The 19,601-nt window shown below is 47.4% G+C and overlaps 1 protein-coding gene and 1 pseudogene across 1 annotated transcript; one reads left to right on the top strand and one right to left on the bottom strand.

The window, feature by feature from the left end:
* Positions 1–493: 493 nt before the first annotated feature.
* On the top strand, positions 494–1,695 carry LOC120705441. Its single transcript, XM_039989757.1, has one exon. It carries the CDS (start codon positions 686–688, stop codon positions 1,496–1,498), a length of 813 nt encoding a protein of 270 aa, XP_039845691.1. The 5' UTR covers positions 494–685; the 3' UTR covers positions 1,499–1,695.
* On the bottom strand, positions 1,540–9,418 carry LOC120705442 (annotated as a pseudogene).
* Between the last annotated feature and the right edge of the window lie 10,183 nt (positions 9,419–19,601).

Here is a 19,601-nt window from a genome sequence, read left to right as displayed (position 1 = left end):
GAAAAAAGAAACAAATTTATTAAAACTCAGCAACTAATATATATATATGTACATGTGTGTGTGCAAAAAAAAACTAACATAATTCCGGTCGCATGTTGGAAACTCACGGCAAACAAAAAAAAATCATAATTCCGATCTAACATTTTTTTGGTCACAAGGTACAAATTCCGGTTAGGATCTTCATTTTTCTGGTTGCGGTATGGATGATCGGTCAAATTTTCCGTTTTCCAATCACATTGGTAGATTTCCGGTGAGCACCTTCACTTTTTTTCTGTTGAGGTACAGATGCTGGTTGGCTCGGTTGGACGGGGGTGTTGGCTAGTGTGTTAAAAAGTTATTGAGCACCCTAGGTGTTCAATAAAATATATATATATATATATATATAATATGCAAATAAGTAAGTATAATGATGATAGTTGCATTGCAATCAATCATGTGCGAGCGCGCAATGAATGGATCCCATTCCCATTCCCATGTGGCCGCATCCTCAACTCAACCGCCATCTCATCAATCAGGAGGTCAAGTGAAGTGGCCAGCCAGTTACGGCTGCGGTTGCAGCCCAACAAAAGAGAGAGCGGCAGCAGAGCAGAGCAGATAGCTCCCCAATCCACGAGAAAACAAGGTCTAGGGGAGGGGGCAGCAAGCTGCTGCAGCTCGACAAGCGACCCGTCATATCTATCCGGCCATGTCGTCCCAGTCCATCAGCTGCTCCCCGCAAGACGGGACGCCGCTGGAGCTGCTGGACGAGTACTGGTTCTTCAGCAACACCCTCGCCAACAGCAACAACAAGCCGCCCAGGTCGTCTGCCAAGGATCGGGAACAGCACAGGCAGCAGCAGCACAGGCTCCTACTCCGGACTCCGTCGCTCCCGTCGCCTCACGTCGGGATGATGGAGGAGATGCCCAACGACCGGCTGCCGGTTGCTGGCAGTGGCCGTGCCAATCGACAGCAACAACAGCCAGAGGCAGAGCACGTGGAGGTGGACGACGACGACCTCAACTGGAGCTCCATCTACGAGGGCGTCCTGCGCACCAGGATGGCCGAGGGTGGCAGGTCGGCGCTGCGCCGGGCACCGTCCATGCCCGTCCCATACTCCGCTGGTGAAATTGAATCACGGCGGCGGCGCAGCGAGGTCCGTTCGCCGAGCGCCAGCCAGCCGCGGCAGCAGCAGGAGGCCGGGCCCGTCCTGCCGCGCTCCAGGAGCGTGTTCCATAGCTCCAGCGACCTGGAGTCGATCGAGGTGCAGGGATTCAGGGACCTGGGTTTCGTCTTCCACGAGGCGGAGCTGAGGGAGAGCCTGGCCGGCGTCCTCCCGGGGCTCAAGCAGGCCAAGAGCACCCGCAGCCGAAGCAGCAGCGGCAGGCCTTACCTGTCGGAGGCGTGGCAGCAGCGGCCGCCGGCGCTGGTGCGGTCGGAGGCGAGGTCCGCAGCGGAGATGAAGGACCAGCTCCGGATGTGGGCGCAGGCCGTCGCGTGCAACGTGCGACAAGAGTGTTAGCTGGCTGCTGCAAACCCAGCCAGACGCCCAGACCATACAAATCATCACCACCATCATACTACTTACTTGGATCAGATCAGTTTTGTTACACCCCATGTACTACTTACTATATATACAATTACATTTGGATTGGATCCTCTTTTCTTTCAAATTCCACACGGATAGATGGGGATGGCAATTAATGGATACTTAGCTTAGCTAGCTGTGTTGCTGTCTCTCTTGTGATTCATTCATTGTGATGAACAGAACAGAACAGAACATAACCGAACCGAACAATCTGATTGATCCATCACCCACTTGGGATTTTTGACCCAGAATGAAGATGGGTGGGTAGAGGTAGAGCGCTGTCTGTCGGGAGTCCAGTCGAGGCCAGGCCATGTGCACACCAGCAGGCAAGTCCGAAAACAAATACATGGAATCTGGCCAGTAACATGGAGAGGAGATCCAGCCAACCAGGTGCATCACCATCATCAGGTCAGGTGTCTGCTCGGTGCTGATTGCGGCCGACTTGCTCTATTTTTGCTGCTCCCAATCAATGTGCAATGGCATAAGTCAAAGCTAGCTGCCATAAACTTAGACAACCACTGCAAGCTCAGCATACATATATAATGGTAGCTGGCGATCAAACGACTTTGTGCTCAAATATCAAGTCTATCTCCCATAATAGGGCAAAGCCGTCTGCCTCTCAATCACCGAGCAGAAACGTTACCATTGCCACCAGTTTTTTAAAATATTGCACCTTGCAGAAGATACGAAGCCTTGTTTCTGACCTGCATAGAACAACATCCTTGAGCCCAAGCAGAGGAAACAGGTGCATCAAAAACTCAAACCAATCAAATTTCTTTACCTTTGGAGCATAGAATCCCCAGTTTGTGCATGCAATCTGCGTGGAGCAGTTGCGCAGATAATTACGCCAAGTATCAACGACCTTAGTCTTATCTCTGAATGCATCACCATGAGAAAAGTAAGTTGTCCATCAAAACTAAATATACATAAAGCCTGAAAGTCACATTCTTTCTCCTTCACGTTGATGGATATGTCACTAGCTTCAAAATCTTTTCAACATTCCCCACCTATTAACAGTTTAGCACAGACAGCAAACAGTCACTGCACAAAACCAAAAGGGCACAAGGCAGCACATGCATTATTTTTAGCAGTCTCATGCTTACCTTAAGGCCAAAGTTAATCTTCAGCAGCTCAAGTGCCAGCTGACGAATGCCGTTGGCGAGGAAGAAGACACGCGAACTGGAGTTATCAAACTCCGTGCCATTATCGCACTGAATACCCTGCACAGCAACATCGAACTGGGTGCGCACATAAGCGAAAAAGTCAGATAGGGTGGAGAACGTGTCTGACTTTAATCGCAATGGGAACGTCCAAAGATAATGTGAAAAATCATCAAGAATCACAAGATAATATTTATGACCCGAAACACTAGTGATTGGTGATGTCCATAAATCACAATGTAGCAACTCGAAAGGGCACGAAGCGCGAGATGAGGACGCATGAAACGGAAGACGAACATGACGGCCAAGCTGACATGCGTGGCACAAAGAATCACTACCCTTCTTGTTACAGCTTACAGCAGAAGATTGCACTAGTTTGGACAGAACTTCATGACCAGGATGCCCTAGGCGTTGGTGCCAAAGTGTCGAAGTGTTAGCAAGGAATGCGGAAGCTGAAAGCTGCAATGGGTAGAGAGGGCCGGAACTGTCACATCTGACGATCTCGTTCCTGGTTGGCAGATCCTTCACAGAACAACCAAAAGGGTCAAATTCTACAGAACAGTTATTGTCAGTGGTAAACTGGCGGACGGAGATAAGATTCTTAATAAGATTAGGAGAAACCAAAACATTATTAAGATGAAGCTTATGTGGAAGAACGGCCGTGCCAGTGGAAGTAACGAGAAGAAGGTTCCCGTTACCGACAATAATTGAGGATGGACAGTGACCGGAAGGAACTGAGAAGGATGAGAGGATACCAGAGTCAGATGCCATGTGACTGGTGGCACCAGTGTCGAAGTACCACTCATGTTGAGGCGGCTGCTAAAGCGTCATGGTCTGGAAGTTGCTCGCCAGAGACTGCTGATCCCATCCTTGCGCCAAGGAGGGAGGAGCAGCAGCGAGAGGAGGAACGCCCCACTGGCCGGGAGGACCGGCGATGTAGGTCTGGGGTGCCTGCAGCTGCTGGAGAGGCGCCTGCTGGGGCGCAGAGGGGCGTCCAACCTGCGGACCAGGCCACATGAAGATGGCACCGGTCCACGGGTTCTGGTACGTGTAGCCACCAGGAGGAAGAGCGCCACCAGGGGTAGAGGTGTCACCACCGCCTGTGGAAGCACCCTGGGAGGCGCCGTCCTTGGCGTCCTTGTTCCACCGCTTGCCGCCACGTTGACGACGGGGCTGCTGTTGCTGTTGTGGCGACTGAGGTGGACGCTGTTGCTACTGCTGTGGTGGTTTGGCCGGCGGTTTGGAGCCACCAGAACCGCCACCACTGCTGGAGCTGCCAGAACCACCATTAGAGAGGGCAGTGAGGGCAGTCGCCGGAGGAGCTTTGGCCATGGTGATCTCTTCAAGAAGCAGGTCGTCCCGAACCTGCAGGAACGAAGGCAGCGGGGTGGTGCGCCTGATGTGGAGACCTAGAGCCCTGAAGCATTCGTTCAGCCCGCGGATGATATTGAGGACGAGCGTCTCGTCGGAGACAGGCTGGCCGAGATCGCGGAGATCCTCAGCCATGTGCTTGAACCGGCAGCAGTAGTCGACGACGGACAGATCGCCTTGGGTGAAGGTGCAGAACTCCTGGTCGGCGTAGAGAGCACGCGTGGTGCGGTTCCCAAGAAACTGGGACTCGATGGCGAGCCAGATCACGCGGGCGGAGGCGTCGCGCTCGGAAACAGTGTCGGTGAGGTCGCCGGAGACGGCGCCGAGGAGCCAAGTACAAACAACGCAGTTCATCCTCACCCATGAAGGCGAGTGGGGTGAGACGGCGTCGGAGAGTACATGGGACTGAAGCGAGTACTTGCCGAGGACATCGAGGAACGATTGCTTCCAGCGGCCGTAGAAGGTGGAGTTCACGTCGTGGAGGAGCGGGACCAGAGAACGAATGTTCTGGACGGAGACAGCCTGAGCGTGAAGGTTGAGGAGGACGGAAGCTTCCTGTTGAAGTAGCGCGGCGGCGAGTGGATCGTCGTTGGGGTGAGGATGGTCGCCAGCATCGGAGCCGGCGTCGTCATCACCGGTGCGGTTGTTGTCAGGAAGTTGAGCCGCAGTGCGTTCCAGGGCGGCGCGCTCTTGGGCAGCCCGGAGGCGCTCGGAGGCCGCCTCGATTTCCTTCAGGATGGCCGCAGCTTCCTGATCAGCCTCGTCGGCGCGCTTGCGGGCGGCGTCGTGAGCCTCCTGCTCGGCGCGGGCGAGGGCGTCGGCATCGGCAGCGGCATCAGCACCGAAGGAGCCGATTTGGGTCATGGCGCAGAGCCAGCGGGCGCGCGGGGTGGCAGCGCCGGCGGGCAGCGCAGAGGCGCGCGTGAAGCGACGCGGTGGAGATGGCGCAAGGCCGGCGGACGCGCAGGGGGGGGCGTCGTCGGGCAGCGCACGAGCGCACGGGTGGCAGTGCGGGGTGATGACGCATAGCCGGCGGACGTGCGGGAGGCAGCGTCGGCGGGCAACGCACAGGCAGCGGAAGGAGAGAAGGGAGGAAACCCTAGACTCGTGATACCATGAAAGAGATTGAATCTGTGCAGAATAGTAGATTGATTAATTGGGAGACAATACATTTACATATATAGGGGAGGAGGATCGTGAGGCAAAAGGAAACCTCATATAGGATTAGGACTCCTCCCCGTATATCTCTAACCAAACATACTAAACAAGGATGGCCGGCTGGTAGCCAGGCTCTAAGTCGTACAAGATCAGGACTCTATCTAACACCATGTTATAAAATTCACTTAAATAGGCATAAAATAAATCCTAAAGAGAAAACCTTTAATCTGTATGCAACTTTAGCATGCCCCAAATGTAACACGGAAGCTTAAAATCCTAATTATTGGAACATATTGAGGTATAAGTTGTACATAACTCCTTGCCAGTCTTTCATGCATACTTTAATCACTCTCCACTTCCTGAGTTGTGCAAATATAATTTATAACAGACAACCACACATCTGCAAGAAAAATATTACCTCATGGCGCTTGATTCAGCCACCATCACACAGCTACTTTCCCATTCACTTGTATCGAAGTACAATACAAGTGAATTCAGGCAGTCTCCCAAAATAATCAGGAGCTCTTCACGCCCATGGTCCAAAAAGAGGGAAATGACAATAACAAGGAGTTCTTCTGCCTCAGAAGCCGAGAAGATGGAACACACTTTTCTGTAAATTAAACAAATGGAGTAACAAAGTAGAATTAACTAGGTAAGCAAATTCAAACCTTAGGTAACATAATTACATTTATCATATTTCTTAAGGAACAAATTAACAAAGAATTGGAGATTACTATTGCAGCGGGGGGAAATCATTATCACAGATTTTGTAATAATAGTAAATACACACATGTTGCAAATTTGGAATAAAGAACGAAACTTGAAATGTCCACTAGATTGGTACAAATATTGTATTGGTACAAATATAGTGAACGAAACTTGAAATGTCCACTATAATATTGTGAAAAGACCAAAATATCCCTTATCCCTTATGGCCTTATCCCTTCAACCCGTGTGGTTCCCTTTGCTTCTCTCCTCCCACATTGCATCAGTGCATCTCTCTCCGGCCCGTGCCGAACCCTAGCCAACGAGATTCCCGCGAGTAGGGGCGGCGCTTGGCGGGCAGCTACGGCGGCGCTTGGACAGCTGCAGCGGCACGTGCGCGTGCCAAGGCTCGGGAGCGGAGCCAGTGCTCGTGCGGCGCGACAGAGGCATGAGCGTGCGGCGCGGCAAGCTAGGCTCGGGTGGCGCGGAGGCAAGGCCGCAAGGGGCGCGCAGGACCGGCGTGGAGGCAGGCCGCGCAGGCACAGGCGCAAACGAAGGCCAGCAGACTCCAGGACGAGCAGTGCAGCGCGGCGTACATGGCCAGGAAGAGCGCCACCCAAGTTCGCTGCCGGCTTAGCGCACGCAGGAGGAGGGATGTCCATGGGGAGCCATGCTGCCTCCGCCGCCTCCTGATCCGCCATGGACTGGCCGCAGATCCGATGCTGGGTAGGGAGCTTGCTCCCGCCGCAGGCGATTCGTGCCTGGTGCCTGCGTTAGTGGGTTTGGATGGTTCGGCTTGGCGGCAGCGGTAGCAGGCAATTCCTGCCTGGTTTTGATGCAAAAATTGTAAACAATGCTCTCTCTAAAAAGAAAGACATGGAGATCGACCATCTTAAACATGAGCTATGTACAAAACAAAGAATGGAGCGTAGTTAGCAGAAAATGGACCGGAGATCAGCACAAAACAAAAGAATGGAGTGTACTAACACATACCAGGAAAAAAAAAGTCTCTTTGTGTCAAAGAAGACAATTCACAAAGTTCTAAAAAAGTAGGGGTATATTCGCAAGAGTAAAATTGTCTTCTTTGACACTGTTATGTGATGTTGACAGAGTAGGGGTAAAACGAGGCTTCGTTTCCGAACAGTAAGGGCAATAATGCAAAGTGGAAGAAAGTGGGGGATAAAATTACAATTGGATTTCAAAACAAGGGCAAGAATGCAATTGCCCCATACAAGTATTGCACTGGGCACTAGGTATTCTACTGCAGACATAACTTGGCAACACAAAGCACAAAAGCGAGTATGCTTTGAATTTCACGAGCAAATAATTAAAGACAATCATCTTATGTTGATTTTACACTGGTGTCTACCAGTTTAAATTTTATAAGGGAACTGCAAGCAGAAATACTTAATAACTATATCTAGTGCATTAAAGATTATACCTGATTTTGCAGCAAGCAGACACAACTCTTAACCATGCAATGATGTTATGAGGTGGATCAACATCAGAGCTACCTAGTAATGAAAACCATAAGTTTAATTTGAAATATGAAAGCTACTAGATAGTATTTACCAAATGACCTGAATATTTTCAGAATTGTCGCCATCCTGAGGTGGCAATTCTGATCCAAAAATGGAGTGTGTCGCATATAAGTGACAATTAATTGGGAAAGAAAGAAAATATTGTATGGAACCAACCTGCAGTGGCACTTTCAGAGATTTAAGCTTTAGTGCCAGGATTCTCAAAAAGATACCCATAGCTAAGTATAGCACATTTTAGAACAGAGTAGCTTGGAAAATACCCAAGGTTAACTGGTAGTTTATCATTCTGTAAAAAAAAACTATTTGCAGAAGGTTCAAAGGTAGAGTAAAAAGAGAAAACATTTTATGATTATATTACCTCATCTAGGGAAAGAATACTATCCCAAAAGTCAGTTGCAGAATCTTGTAGCTTCTTATTGGATGAATACAACACTGATAGGGTGCACAAGGATGCCGTATAGTAAGACAACAAATCATTGATCTAAACAGAGTTCAGAAACAAATTCTTACACTTAAATCCTTACACTTGGTTAGCATCCACGATGCTATAGTCTCTTCAACAGAACCAGCTATGCGAACCAACTTCAGAAGCCATCCATCCATCAGCATGCCTTCAAGAAACTCTTTAACAACAACAACAACAACATAGCCTTTTTTCCCAAGCAAGTTGGGGTAGGATAGAGATGAAACCCGTAAGAAATAAGTTCAAGGTTCTGAAATAATATGAGGAAGGTGCTGAAAATAATATGAGGAAGGTGCTGAAATTAACTGCAGGCAACAAAGCCAAAACCTAGAACAGGAAATGGATAGAGACAAAGACAGATGTAAATGTTGAAGTAACAGATACATGAAAGAATGCTAAACCATATAACCATACTGGCAGAGTTAGAAAAAAAAAGTTTAGCCAATTCAAACACTATAAATGTATAACAAACTTCAGTTATAATTCAGAACAACACACAATGGGTACAGAACAAACCTTGTTGGATCTCTAGATCGAAACCTAGATGCTCGCTCGCACAAAATGATTGCAAAAGTTGAAAATTTTCGACTCCCATATCGCTAAGGTCTGAGGAGGCCTTCTGCAAGGATAATTTAGTGGTCAGAATAAAAAGGGAAACTATCTGGTGGTCAAGTCCTAGAACAAACAAACAAACAGAATAAAGGTAGGGTCGTTTGACCTGGCACCCAAAAATTTGTTGACCCCATGGGGGTTACATCATCTCTAGCATCCAGCCCTTTGGCCTGCAAACTCAAACATCACATTAAAGGGGGAAAAAAAGAAAGTGGAGGCAGGGATTGGTAGTACTCAAAATTGAGAAAGAGAATGTGGTCAGACAATTACTTTTTCCTCACAATCCTCAAATATTTTGCAAATCTCGTCTTCCCTATCCTTCTTGTCTTCCTCATCTGAATCATGTCCCATGGGGCCATGCTTAGTCTTGACAGCCTTAACTTTGCGCAAACCCTTTACCAATTACAAAGTAATCCACTAAAAGATCATCCAAGCCGATAACCTTCTTCCTGAAAGTGAAGAGACATTGGTAAGCTTGGTATATCACTGAAGGGGTATAGTACCTAAGCACCTAGAGGACTTGAGACAGTGAGTGCAAACTTTTCTATTGCCCTATTTTGAATGGCCTAGTGATTACATATTACTAGTATATGTTGGATTGGATTAAGGGCTGCCGGAGTCAAAGGATAATGTCATTTCGCAGCTCCCATTCCATTAAAACCCTAAATCGCAGCAACTAGCGGATTGGTCCAAACCCCAGCAATGCCGAGCATCCACAAGCCCCCACTAAACGAATGAATCCTCTGATCGGGAGGTGAGGCGGAGGATCTGTACCTCTTGGTGGGGCGCGAGGCGGGGAAGAGGGATCCTCCTCCTCGAAGTCGAGGGGCTCGTCCATCACCATCTCTCTCGAGGTCGTGCGGCGGCGCGGAGGTTCTACAAATCCACTGTCCACTCCTGTTCCTTTCTACACGTGCGAAATACGCTTCCATGTACAACGGCCCAACTACGGCCCAGCATCTGGATGCTTAGGGGCCCACGCCCAGCACAGAGAGGATTTTTTTTCTTATAAAGCCTCGTTTAGTTGTGCGTGTAAGCTTGTAAAGTTTTTTGAAATAAAATCTTTTCACATTTGAATTATTAAATATAGACTAATAATAAGAACTCATCTGTAAACTACGAAACAAATTTATTAAAACTAATTAATTCGTCATTAGCACATGTTTACTGTAGCAATTACTGTATCGATTTAGCGTCTAATCATGATATAATTAGGCTTATTAGATTAGTCTCTTAATTGACAAGCAAACTACATAATTAGTTTTTTCTATTTTGTCAAGATTTAATACTTCATGCATGTAAGATTCTCATTCGATTCAACGTGATAGTTTTGAAATTTTGAATTTTGCAACTAAATAAGGGCTAAGTGTTCTATAAGTGTTCCAGCCCCTTTTCCGCTAATCCTTGTATTTCCGCTAACACCTCTCAAGGCTGCTAATAAAATTAATTAGTATTTCTTTTTATGATTGCAAACTGCTCCATTTATAGTTTCAAAAAGAAAAAGAACTTTTAGTTTTTATCCTAAGTCAACTTCTCTAACTTAGTCAAGTTTATTCCTCAACCGCGGCGGCTCTACAGCGCGATAAAAACTCTTTTTATTGGGCGGTTCCTTCTCGACGATCGGAAGCCTTGGGCATTGGGCCATCTGGGCATTGGGCCATCCCATGGGAAGCCTTGGGGTCGGGGTCCCAGCTACGGCCAGTGTAATTAAGGCCCACGACAACGACTTCGGCCAGATTTAGGGATACCTGTTCCTGTAACGCTGACACTATTATTTATAGAGGTAAGTGATGGCGTCACACATTCTACGAATACATTTTCAAGAACGGGTTAAAAGCTACAATAATTTCGCTTCATTTGTAGCAACGGGTTACATTTTAACCCGCTCCTAAAAAAATTAGGGCTACAAATTGTTTTTTAGTAGTGTGAGAGAGTGAGAGAGAGGGTGATGTGCCTTCTGCTGTTCTGGAGTGAACCTCAAAATTGTATTTCGCCGAGCAGGCTCCTTGGAGTTTTGGAGACTCGCCGACACATCTTCGACCCTCCGGTTTGGTGTGGAGCGGCATCGATAACATTGTGCGAGGGACGTGGAGATCCCTTCCTGTCAGACCCGGGACAGCGGGACTGCCCACGGGCACGGAATATTCCAGAGTAGGAAATAGCACATGGATATGCCCTACCTCTTTTGTATCTACCCAAATAGGAGTAGAACTAGTCGACATACTCGGAAACCAGCTGAACTCCTCGGACTGGGATCCTAACAAAACTCGATTAGGACTTTTCATGTAACCCTGTTCCCCCGGATCATATAAGGGCGAACAGGGACCCCTCAAAAGGGACAAGACATATCAAACAATACCTAAGGGAATACAAACCACCACACATGACGTAGGGTATTACGCTCCGGCGGCCTAAACCTGTCTAAATCCTTGTGTTCCTTGCACCATCGCGTTCTGATCTCGGCGAGTCCCTACTCATAACCATTCTCCTCGGGATACTCCTCGGAGAACCGGACGGTAAAACACCGACAGCTGGCGCCCACCATGGGGCCTCTCGCCAACGTCGTCAGAAGAACTCGATGGCTCCTCTCGACGACAATCCGGTGCTCGAAAAAGGCACCTCCTTCTGCATAGGCTCCTGGATCTTCGTCGCCAACGGGTCAGGCAGTTTTGAAAGCTGCCCAATTGACCAAAATACTCCAGAAGCTTCGGAAGCCGCAAAGTGCCACGAATTCGACGACTTCATCGATCAACTCGAAGAAGTCGGATTCTCGGCCTTGACGATGAAACCCGGATTCAACCCGAATTCGGCACAATCAGAGCCAAAACACTCTCCGAGTTGGAAGAGGATTTGGAGAAACTGTTAGAAGATACCGAACAAGAGACTCCCATGGAGGGAAAGATTCCACCTTCCAACCACGTCTGCTTCGCTGATTCAAGTCTTCAGAAGAAAAAGAAAAAGACCAGTTTCAAGAAAACTACTCGCAGGAAGAAACCGTCAAAAGACATTTTTTCAAACATCGATAACATCGACGAAAAGATCGAACACTGCCTTCCGCTAGCAGAAGACACGTTTAATGATGGGACTTCTTACGAAGAACTCTCCAATCCTTGGGCTCTCAGTTCCGCAGAACTGGAGCAAGATTAAGCATTCATCAAATACCTCGAAAAACTGGACGAACCAATCTCCGAAGACGAACTAACCGAGTGGTCAAACGACATCGACTTGTTTATGGAAGGACTGACAAATCCCGACAAGCTCGAAACACTTTGGGAACAATCCAAAGCTAAAAAGCTATGGGATGATTCACATAAGAAGACATCGACTCAACTGGATCAATGCCTATCCAAGTCTCACCCCGTAGAAGACTGTTTCAATTGAAGATTACATGAGTCGCTGGTGCAACGTCATTCAAACTCCAAATTCACCTACTCCGTAAGAAAATCATCGCACGTCGCAGCTATTCTCTACGGAAGAACGTGACAATTTGGACAAGTACAATAAATTCATAAACGAACTTTCAGTCCGAATCGAAGGCGGATGGTTCCCAGAGGACACCCTACCTTACGATGAAGACCTTCTTCGACTCACGCTCGGACTATCTCCTCAAGCTAGGACAAACAAAGAATTCTACCCGGATTCGGATCAAACCATTAAAAGAAACCGATCCGCGTTACAACCCGATTCGGATAAGAAGGCCGAATCCAACAAAGAGTCGACTCCCATTGTCACTACAAAAACAGAACTACACTCCTCAAATCAGAGGGGGAAAAAGCAATTCTCAAAAGATGAGGAACTACCGTTCCAGCAAGGCTTTCCGCTCAAGGAAGACAACAAGACGAAAATTTTCGATCACGATCGCGAAATTTTCATGGCCATCCTTTCAGATCCAACGAACCGAAAGACCAATTCTACGACGCTTGAAGACCTGGACTATGATGAATTCCTTTCTGAAACGGAGGCAAGCATAACAACAGCAAGCCACAAAATCCCTTCACCACCACAAGGAATCACGGTCACCGTCCACCTAGATAACAATCCGAAGATGATCCTCAAGACGGAGCACCACCAACAACTTGGCGACTCGTTCGACTACTCCAACAGCGACTTACACAATGTTATCAACATTGGTTGCAATGCAAAAATAGTCATCATCAACAACGGTGAAGATCATGAAAAAGTCGAAGCCTACAGCCCGACATCCAACTTCAAAATACCTGACAATTACGGTTACAACTCACGAAAAGCGGCGCCGTGACAAGGCAGCACCTCCTTCCCAACCAAAGCAGTCGAAGATTGATTCTACTCACCAGAAACTTCATTCAAAATGCTTCCTGCACCCCAAAGGAAAGCACTCGAGTTTCCAATGCATCATCCTTCGCAAAGCACTCGGAGCACCTCCACCTTCTGCCAACAAAGACAAGAAGAATCAGCACGAGCAAAATCTCTTTTGACAATCAAAGAAGAAGGAGCTAGTTGGATGGGTCCAACCACCTCAGGGCCAACCCCCGGTCTTACACCCAATAAAGGCTAGGATGGGTCCGCCCGAGGGAGGTTCCACCCCCAAACTAGTCGAAGAAGAAACACTCCTCACAAGATGGTCGGTTGGGTCCAACCATCTCAGGGCCAACCCCGGTCTTACACCCAATAAAGACTAGGATGGGTCCGCCCGAGGGAGGTTCCACCCCCGAACTATCAACAAAAACAAGATGGGAGTATGACAGCTACTCAATCGAGTCGCCTCAGGGCTTACCCCCGGTCCTACACCCAATAAAGGCTATGATGGGTTCATCCGAGTTCTGACTCAGTATCCAAGCTACTCGTGTTGGCAGAAGACAGTTACTAAAGTTGAATCCCTCAGGCCAACCCCCGGTCTTACACCCAATAAAGGCTAGGATGGGCCCGCCCGAGTAAGATTCCAATCGAATGCTTAAGAATATGATGAAGGAGAAAATTTCGTCGACAAAACCCTAGAGACAAATTTTCTACCTTCTTCAGGAGTTGTTACTCCATCAGTTACTTCGAATACCAATCTTTCCTTGTTTACTCATGGTAAAAGACACGGCGAATCGAGTAACTGGGGCTAGGAGACATGAGCTTCGCGGCCCTGGAGACAAGTTCTCTACCTTCTTCAGGAGTTGTTACTCCATCAGTTACTTCTAATACTGTTGACGCAAAAATCAACACATTGGAATCTGAAGGCACCGTTCACCAAGTTTCAGAAAGTAGACCAAGCGTGCTAGTCAATCTGACATGTTGATTGACAAGGAAACATGTTAAACGTTAAATTTGAGGGAATATCGGTTGGAGTTCCGAAGATCCCTCAGAGGCCGTATCGCCAAGCGATGGCCAATACAGAAAATGACAAAATCAGCTGGGTCAGCCGATTTAAAATAGACGATCGGCTAGGTCAGCCGATGCGCGCGGGGAGCAGTGTAAAGGCTACAAATGTGTAACATAAACAACGCTATCAGACAAACACCTGAAATAGATCTAATCGGCTATATGATGTTTTGAATAAAATAACACGATAAGCGGCTGATCAAACGTATTCCAAGCTGGATAGATATCGATAAAAGCTAAAACAACAGGTAAAACCTATAAAACTAGCAAATATCGATAAATTTTGAATTAATCTAGACGAGACAACAGCGATACGCCTGGAAGTCAAAGCCTAAATTTAATTCAATAACTTTTGAATAGATCTGATCGAAGCAACAGCGAAGGAAAAAAGAAAATGGCGAAGTCGTTGACGAAAAAGTAAATTGCAAGGAAAAAGTAGGGTTTGTTGATTGATCGTGTGATAAACCTTTTACGGAAGGTTGGAGGTACATATTTATAGTCTAGACTAATTTGTCTGACAAGCAAAATCTAAACTAAAAGGAAATATTAAAATACATGGACTCCAATCCCTTTCGTGGAATCCTTGCTAATAATACTTGCTAATAATAGCTCCCTGCCGATCCGTCGAACAGTGCGTCATCGACTTCCTTCGCTCTCTTTTGATTGGCCCGTGCTCTCCCAGTACTTGATACGATATGCAGTATTGATCATGCACATAGCTCCATAGAAAACAATATAATATTCCTTTTATCTCTAAATCACTTGGCCATGCATCTGGAACTATCATCACAATAACGTGGTCCTCGAGTCCAATACGAGCATACCTTCTATTTTTGTTTGATCCGGCCAAACAATCCATGGAATCTCAAATATTCTTCGAATCCATCCACGAACAGGCGAATCTGCATACGTGACCAGCTTGGACTCCTTGTGCAGCAACATGCTTTCCTTATTTAATTATCTTGCCATGCACGTGCTATCCTGGATTCTTGTATGTGAAGCATCTTTCGCCGTGACTTGCCTCCTTAATCAATAATAAAATAATCCGGCCAGATGCTAACCATATTTGATCAATGGGGACTCTTCACGTAATCACATATGTGCATGCAAGTCTTATTAGCCTCTTGCCTTCATATGTGAACCTGATATACTTGCATGTAAGTTCCTGCTAATTTCTTGCTTCCCTTGCCTTCACGTATGAATTTTCAACTAGCAAGCTTCCGGTTTCATCGACAACAGCAATTGACTATCGGCTTTCGAATTGACATAAATAGCCGATTGCTTCGAAATTTCAATTTACACTGGATTTAGCAAAATTCGGTGTCAACAAATACCAACCTTTCCTTGTTTACTCAAGGTAAAAGGCACAGCGAATCGAGTAACTGGGGCTAGGAGACACGAGCTTCGCAGCCCTAGAGACAAGTTCTCTACCTTCTTCAGGAGTTGGTACTCCATCAGTTACTCCGAATACCAACCTTTTCTTGTTCACTCAAGGTAAAAGTCACGGCGAATCGGGTAGCTGGGGCTAAGAGACATGAGCTCTGCGGCCCTAAGGGACAATTCCCTATCTCCCAAGAGGATTTTTTTCGTCCATGAGACGACAACTAATCGACTACTTCGGTACTCGACCTTCAGAGGGACAAGTTCCCTATATCCCAAGAGGATTTTCTCGTCCATGAGACACGACAATTGATCGACTACTTCGGTACTCGACCTTCGGACAGACAAGTTTCCTATCTCCCAAGAGGATTTTCTCTTCCATGAGACGACGACAATTGATCGACTACTTCGGTACTCGACCTTCGGAGGGACAAGTTCCCTATCTCCCAAGAGGATTTTTCTTGTCCATGAGACGACGACAATTGATTGACTACTTCGGTACTCGACCTTCGGAGGGACAAGTTCCCTATCTCCCAAGAGGATTTCTTCGTCCATGAGACGACAATTGTTCAACTACTTTGGTACTCGGACTTCGGTGGGACAAGTTCCCTATCTCCAAGAAGAGCAACTCACCCATGAGGTGACAATTCATCGACTGCTATGGTATTCGACTCAACTGAGACAAGATCTCCACTTCCCAAAGAGGACTTAGTCATCCATGAGGTGACAATTCGTCGACTGCTACGGTATTCGACTCAACTGAGACAAGATCTCCACTTCCCAAGAGGACTCAGTCATCCATGAGGTGATAATTCGTTGACTGCTACGACACTCGACTTCGAGAAGATACAAGACTTCCAATCCCTAAAAGGAATTCCTCGTCCACAAAACGACAACTAGTCGACTACTACAGTACTCGACCTATGAAGAGACAAGATCTCTATTCTCCAAGCAGAAATTATCTTTCACGAAGACAGAAACTAATCGACTACTACGGTACTCGAACAATTTCTCCATTTCATAGAAAGGAACTATTCATCAACGAGACGCCAGGCAAGTCGACTACCACGGTACTCGAAGAAACAGCTCATGACAGCCAACGACAAGCTTCGTGAAAAGGGCAACCAGACGACTAGCCATCAATTCAAAAGAAAGTACTATACATCTCAATGATAAAAAGTACTACAGTGGACACATATCCACCCAAGAGCCAAAAGAATATTACAACAATTGTTCAAGCTTCTGGCGCCGATTCTAAGCCACTGATAACCCTATCGGCGATGGGTTTCATCTCCGCGACATACTCAGAGAATCTCTCCTCTGAACAGCCAACGGCCACCCTATCGCCAATAGGGGACAAGTTTGCGGAGGGGAGAAAGAACTTAACTAATCCTAGGGCATAAGCCAAGTAATCCCTAGAGGTGTCGGAGAAGAAGCTACTGAGTTGCTGGGGGGCTTCACGAAGACGCTCCAGTAGACTTTTCTCACCAGCTCCCTCATCCTCGACCATGCCGACGACTAATTTAGCCGCCACCTCAAGATCAGCCAGCTGCTGGGACAACTCCCTGATCTGCTTCATATCGCCGATCATTTGCTTGTCAGCGTTAGCCTTGATCTTGGTCAGTTTCTCCACAGCATCTGCGTGACGATACATAATATTTTTAAGATCAGTCACCAGTTCATCCCTTTTCAACAACAAGCTTTTAAGCTCTGTCAAAGCAAGAAAAATATGAGCACAAAAGAAACCACTCGAAGGACACAAGCATCAAAGAAGGAAAAGAATACCTTTCATCTCCTTGGCTGCAGCCTTGGCCTTCTCTTGCAGCTTGGAGGCCTTATCTTTCAAAACAAAATTATCCTGCTCTAAGGATTCGACCCGGGCCTCCAGAAGCCTGACCTTTTCCGACTGCTCCCGAGAAAACTTCTCAAGAGCAGCCATCTTCTCAAATTGCTGAGTTTGGTCAGCTGTCAACTGAAGACTTCCCCAGTGCGCCGAAGGAACTCGGCTTGATCAACGACTTGCTTAGCCAGATTCTACCAACAAAACAAAGTCAATATAGATTACTCGACAACTCAACTACTCGAGTATAAAAGATACTTACAACAAAAGAAGAATGGCAGCCCAAGATCCCCTGGGCGACGGCAGTCGATCCTTCAACCGACTTCTCCACCTCTTGCTGCGGCGTCTCCAGCAGCACAAGATTAACATTCTCAGCAGCCGAAGGACTCCTCGGCTGATCTTCAGTCTGCTTCTCTGAAAAATACACAAATATCAGCAAAGGCATGACAAAAAACCAGTCGATGAAATCTCATAAAGCCATTCACCAATGCCAGCGACAGGAGACTTCTTGCCCGCCTCCTCGGCCGCAGGAATCACCGTCGTGCCAGCAACGAAATCGCCCAACAGATCACCATCTTTCGATGGGCTAGAAGGCAATTGGGTAATGTTCTTAAGGGAATCAAAGATTCCCTTCTCCGACTCATCAATCCCAAAGGCATCCGGGTTGCTACAAAACAAAGGAAGTACTCGACACTTCAACGCAAAAACAAAGAAAGCAGAGATAAGCAGCCGATCAGTAGTTACACTTACTAAGAAGAATGCTTCAGCACAAATTTTTTCGGCTTAGTAAACTTCAGGACCATGCTCAGCCCCGAAGAACTTTGCCCCTTAGCAGAGCCACTCTCGCCGGACTCAGCCGGCGCAGAGGGAGTCGTGAGGGCGGGGCTCACAACAGAGCTCACCGTCCGCCTCTTGGAAGGAGAGGGAGGCCTAAGAAGAAGAAAAAGCCATAAAAAACAAACACAAGACTTCATAAAAGTACCAGCGCATACTCACCTGTCACTGCTACCAGCGGAAGCGGCCCTCCGCTTCCGAGTCCTTGTAGACTCAACAGCCGGCTCATCCGCCGCCCTGTCTTGGACATCCGACGCCGTCCAACTAGCCAATGGACCTGCACACAACCATCATCAGTCGAAAATTCAACAACTCAGTCAAACAAAAGAGTAAGGAAAAGGTAGTCAGATTCACACTTGAGTCAGTATGCACCAGAGGCGCATCTTCAGGCAGCGGAGGCCTACTTTGATAATTTTTGGGATTAATCTACACGAAAGATACCAAATCAACTCGACTACTCGACAAAAGTACTCGACTCAAACCACAGTCAACTACTCGAAGAAGTACCTCCCGAGGACGCCTGCTTGCACTGAAAAACCCAGCAATATTGGCCCTTCCAGGCACATTCTTCAGCAGCCGCATCACCCGATCCTTCAAATCATCCTCAGAAATCTCGGACCGGCTAAAGCGAGTAGGATCTGTTTCTCCGGTAAATTGAAAGCCCAAATGGACTCGCAATTGCAGCAGCTGGATCCTCCGTTTCGACCAAAGCGCGATCACAGAAGCACCAGTAATCTAATGATCCTCCTTCAAACTTTCAATCTCCCCGAGAAGAAAATTAACTTGATCCACCCTGCCACCCTTAGAGTTCCAACTTAGCTTCTTCACAGGGGGACCAGGAGTGCGAAGAGGAAGGAAAGAAGAAAGATTCCTAACATAAAACCACATCTCCTTCCAGTCGATGACCTTGTCACTCAACTCATAAGAGATGTATTCGGGTTTCTTCCCCTGGCGGAACTGTAACCCGGCTCCCCCGACTACATCTACCTTAGATTCGTTGGGATGGGGCTTCAGATGGAAGAAATATTGAAACAAATCGAAGTGGGGCTCAATCCCCAAGAAAACTTCGCAAAGATGGACAAAGATAGAAATGTGAAGAATGGAATTTGGAGTCAAGTGATGCACTTGAACCCCCCAATGGTGAAGGAGGCCCCGAAAGAAATCAGAAACCAAAAAACCGAGGCCACGAAGAACATGAGAAAGAAAAACAACTGATTCGTTTCCTTCCTCATGAGGAAAGGACTCCCCATCCGAACGCCTCCAATGGATCACGTTCTGGGGCTGAAGGAGATGACTCTCTACTAGATTCAACAGATGGGAGTTCGTACGCTTACTCGACTTCCACCCCTAGACCTCCGCCTCGCCACCGGCAGCGTCGCCCATCTTCCCCTTCGAAGCAGATTTCTTCGGCGCCATGGGAACAGGAAAAACAAACTCTCTCTTGCTTCACGCTTGGGGGCTAGCGGTGGCTAGTTTCTCGTGGCACTCGGAGGCGAGAGCAGATGAGTTTTGTGGCGGCGGAGTAAACTAAGAAAGCGTGCTAAATCTAGGTTTACTTGAACAGTTAAACAAGCAAGAGCCAGTGGTAGTACTGTAAATAACAAGAAGTTCAAAGGTCACGGACAAGTTC

The sequence above is a fragment of the Panicum virgatum genome, chromosome 5K, assembly GCF_016808335.1.
Source record: "Panicum virgatum strain AP13 chromosome 5K, P.virgatum_v5, whole genome shotgun sequence".
Lineage (NCBI taxonomy): Eukaryota > Viridiplantae > Streptophyta > Magnoliopsida > Poales > Poaceae > Panicum > Panicum virgatum.
This window is presented reverse-complemented; position numbering and strand designations above follow the sequence as displayed.

Coding starts and splice junctions, on each gene's coding strand:
- LOC120705441 (XM_039989757.1), top strand. CDS start 686: ATGTCGTCCCAGTCCATCAGCTGCTCCCCGCAAGACGGGACGCCGCTG.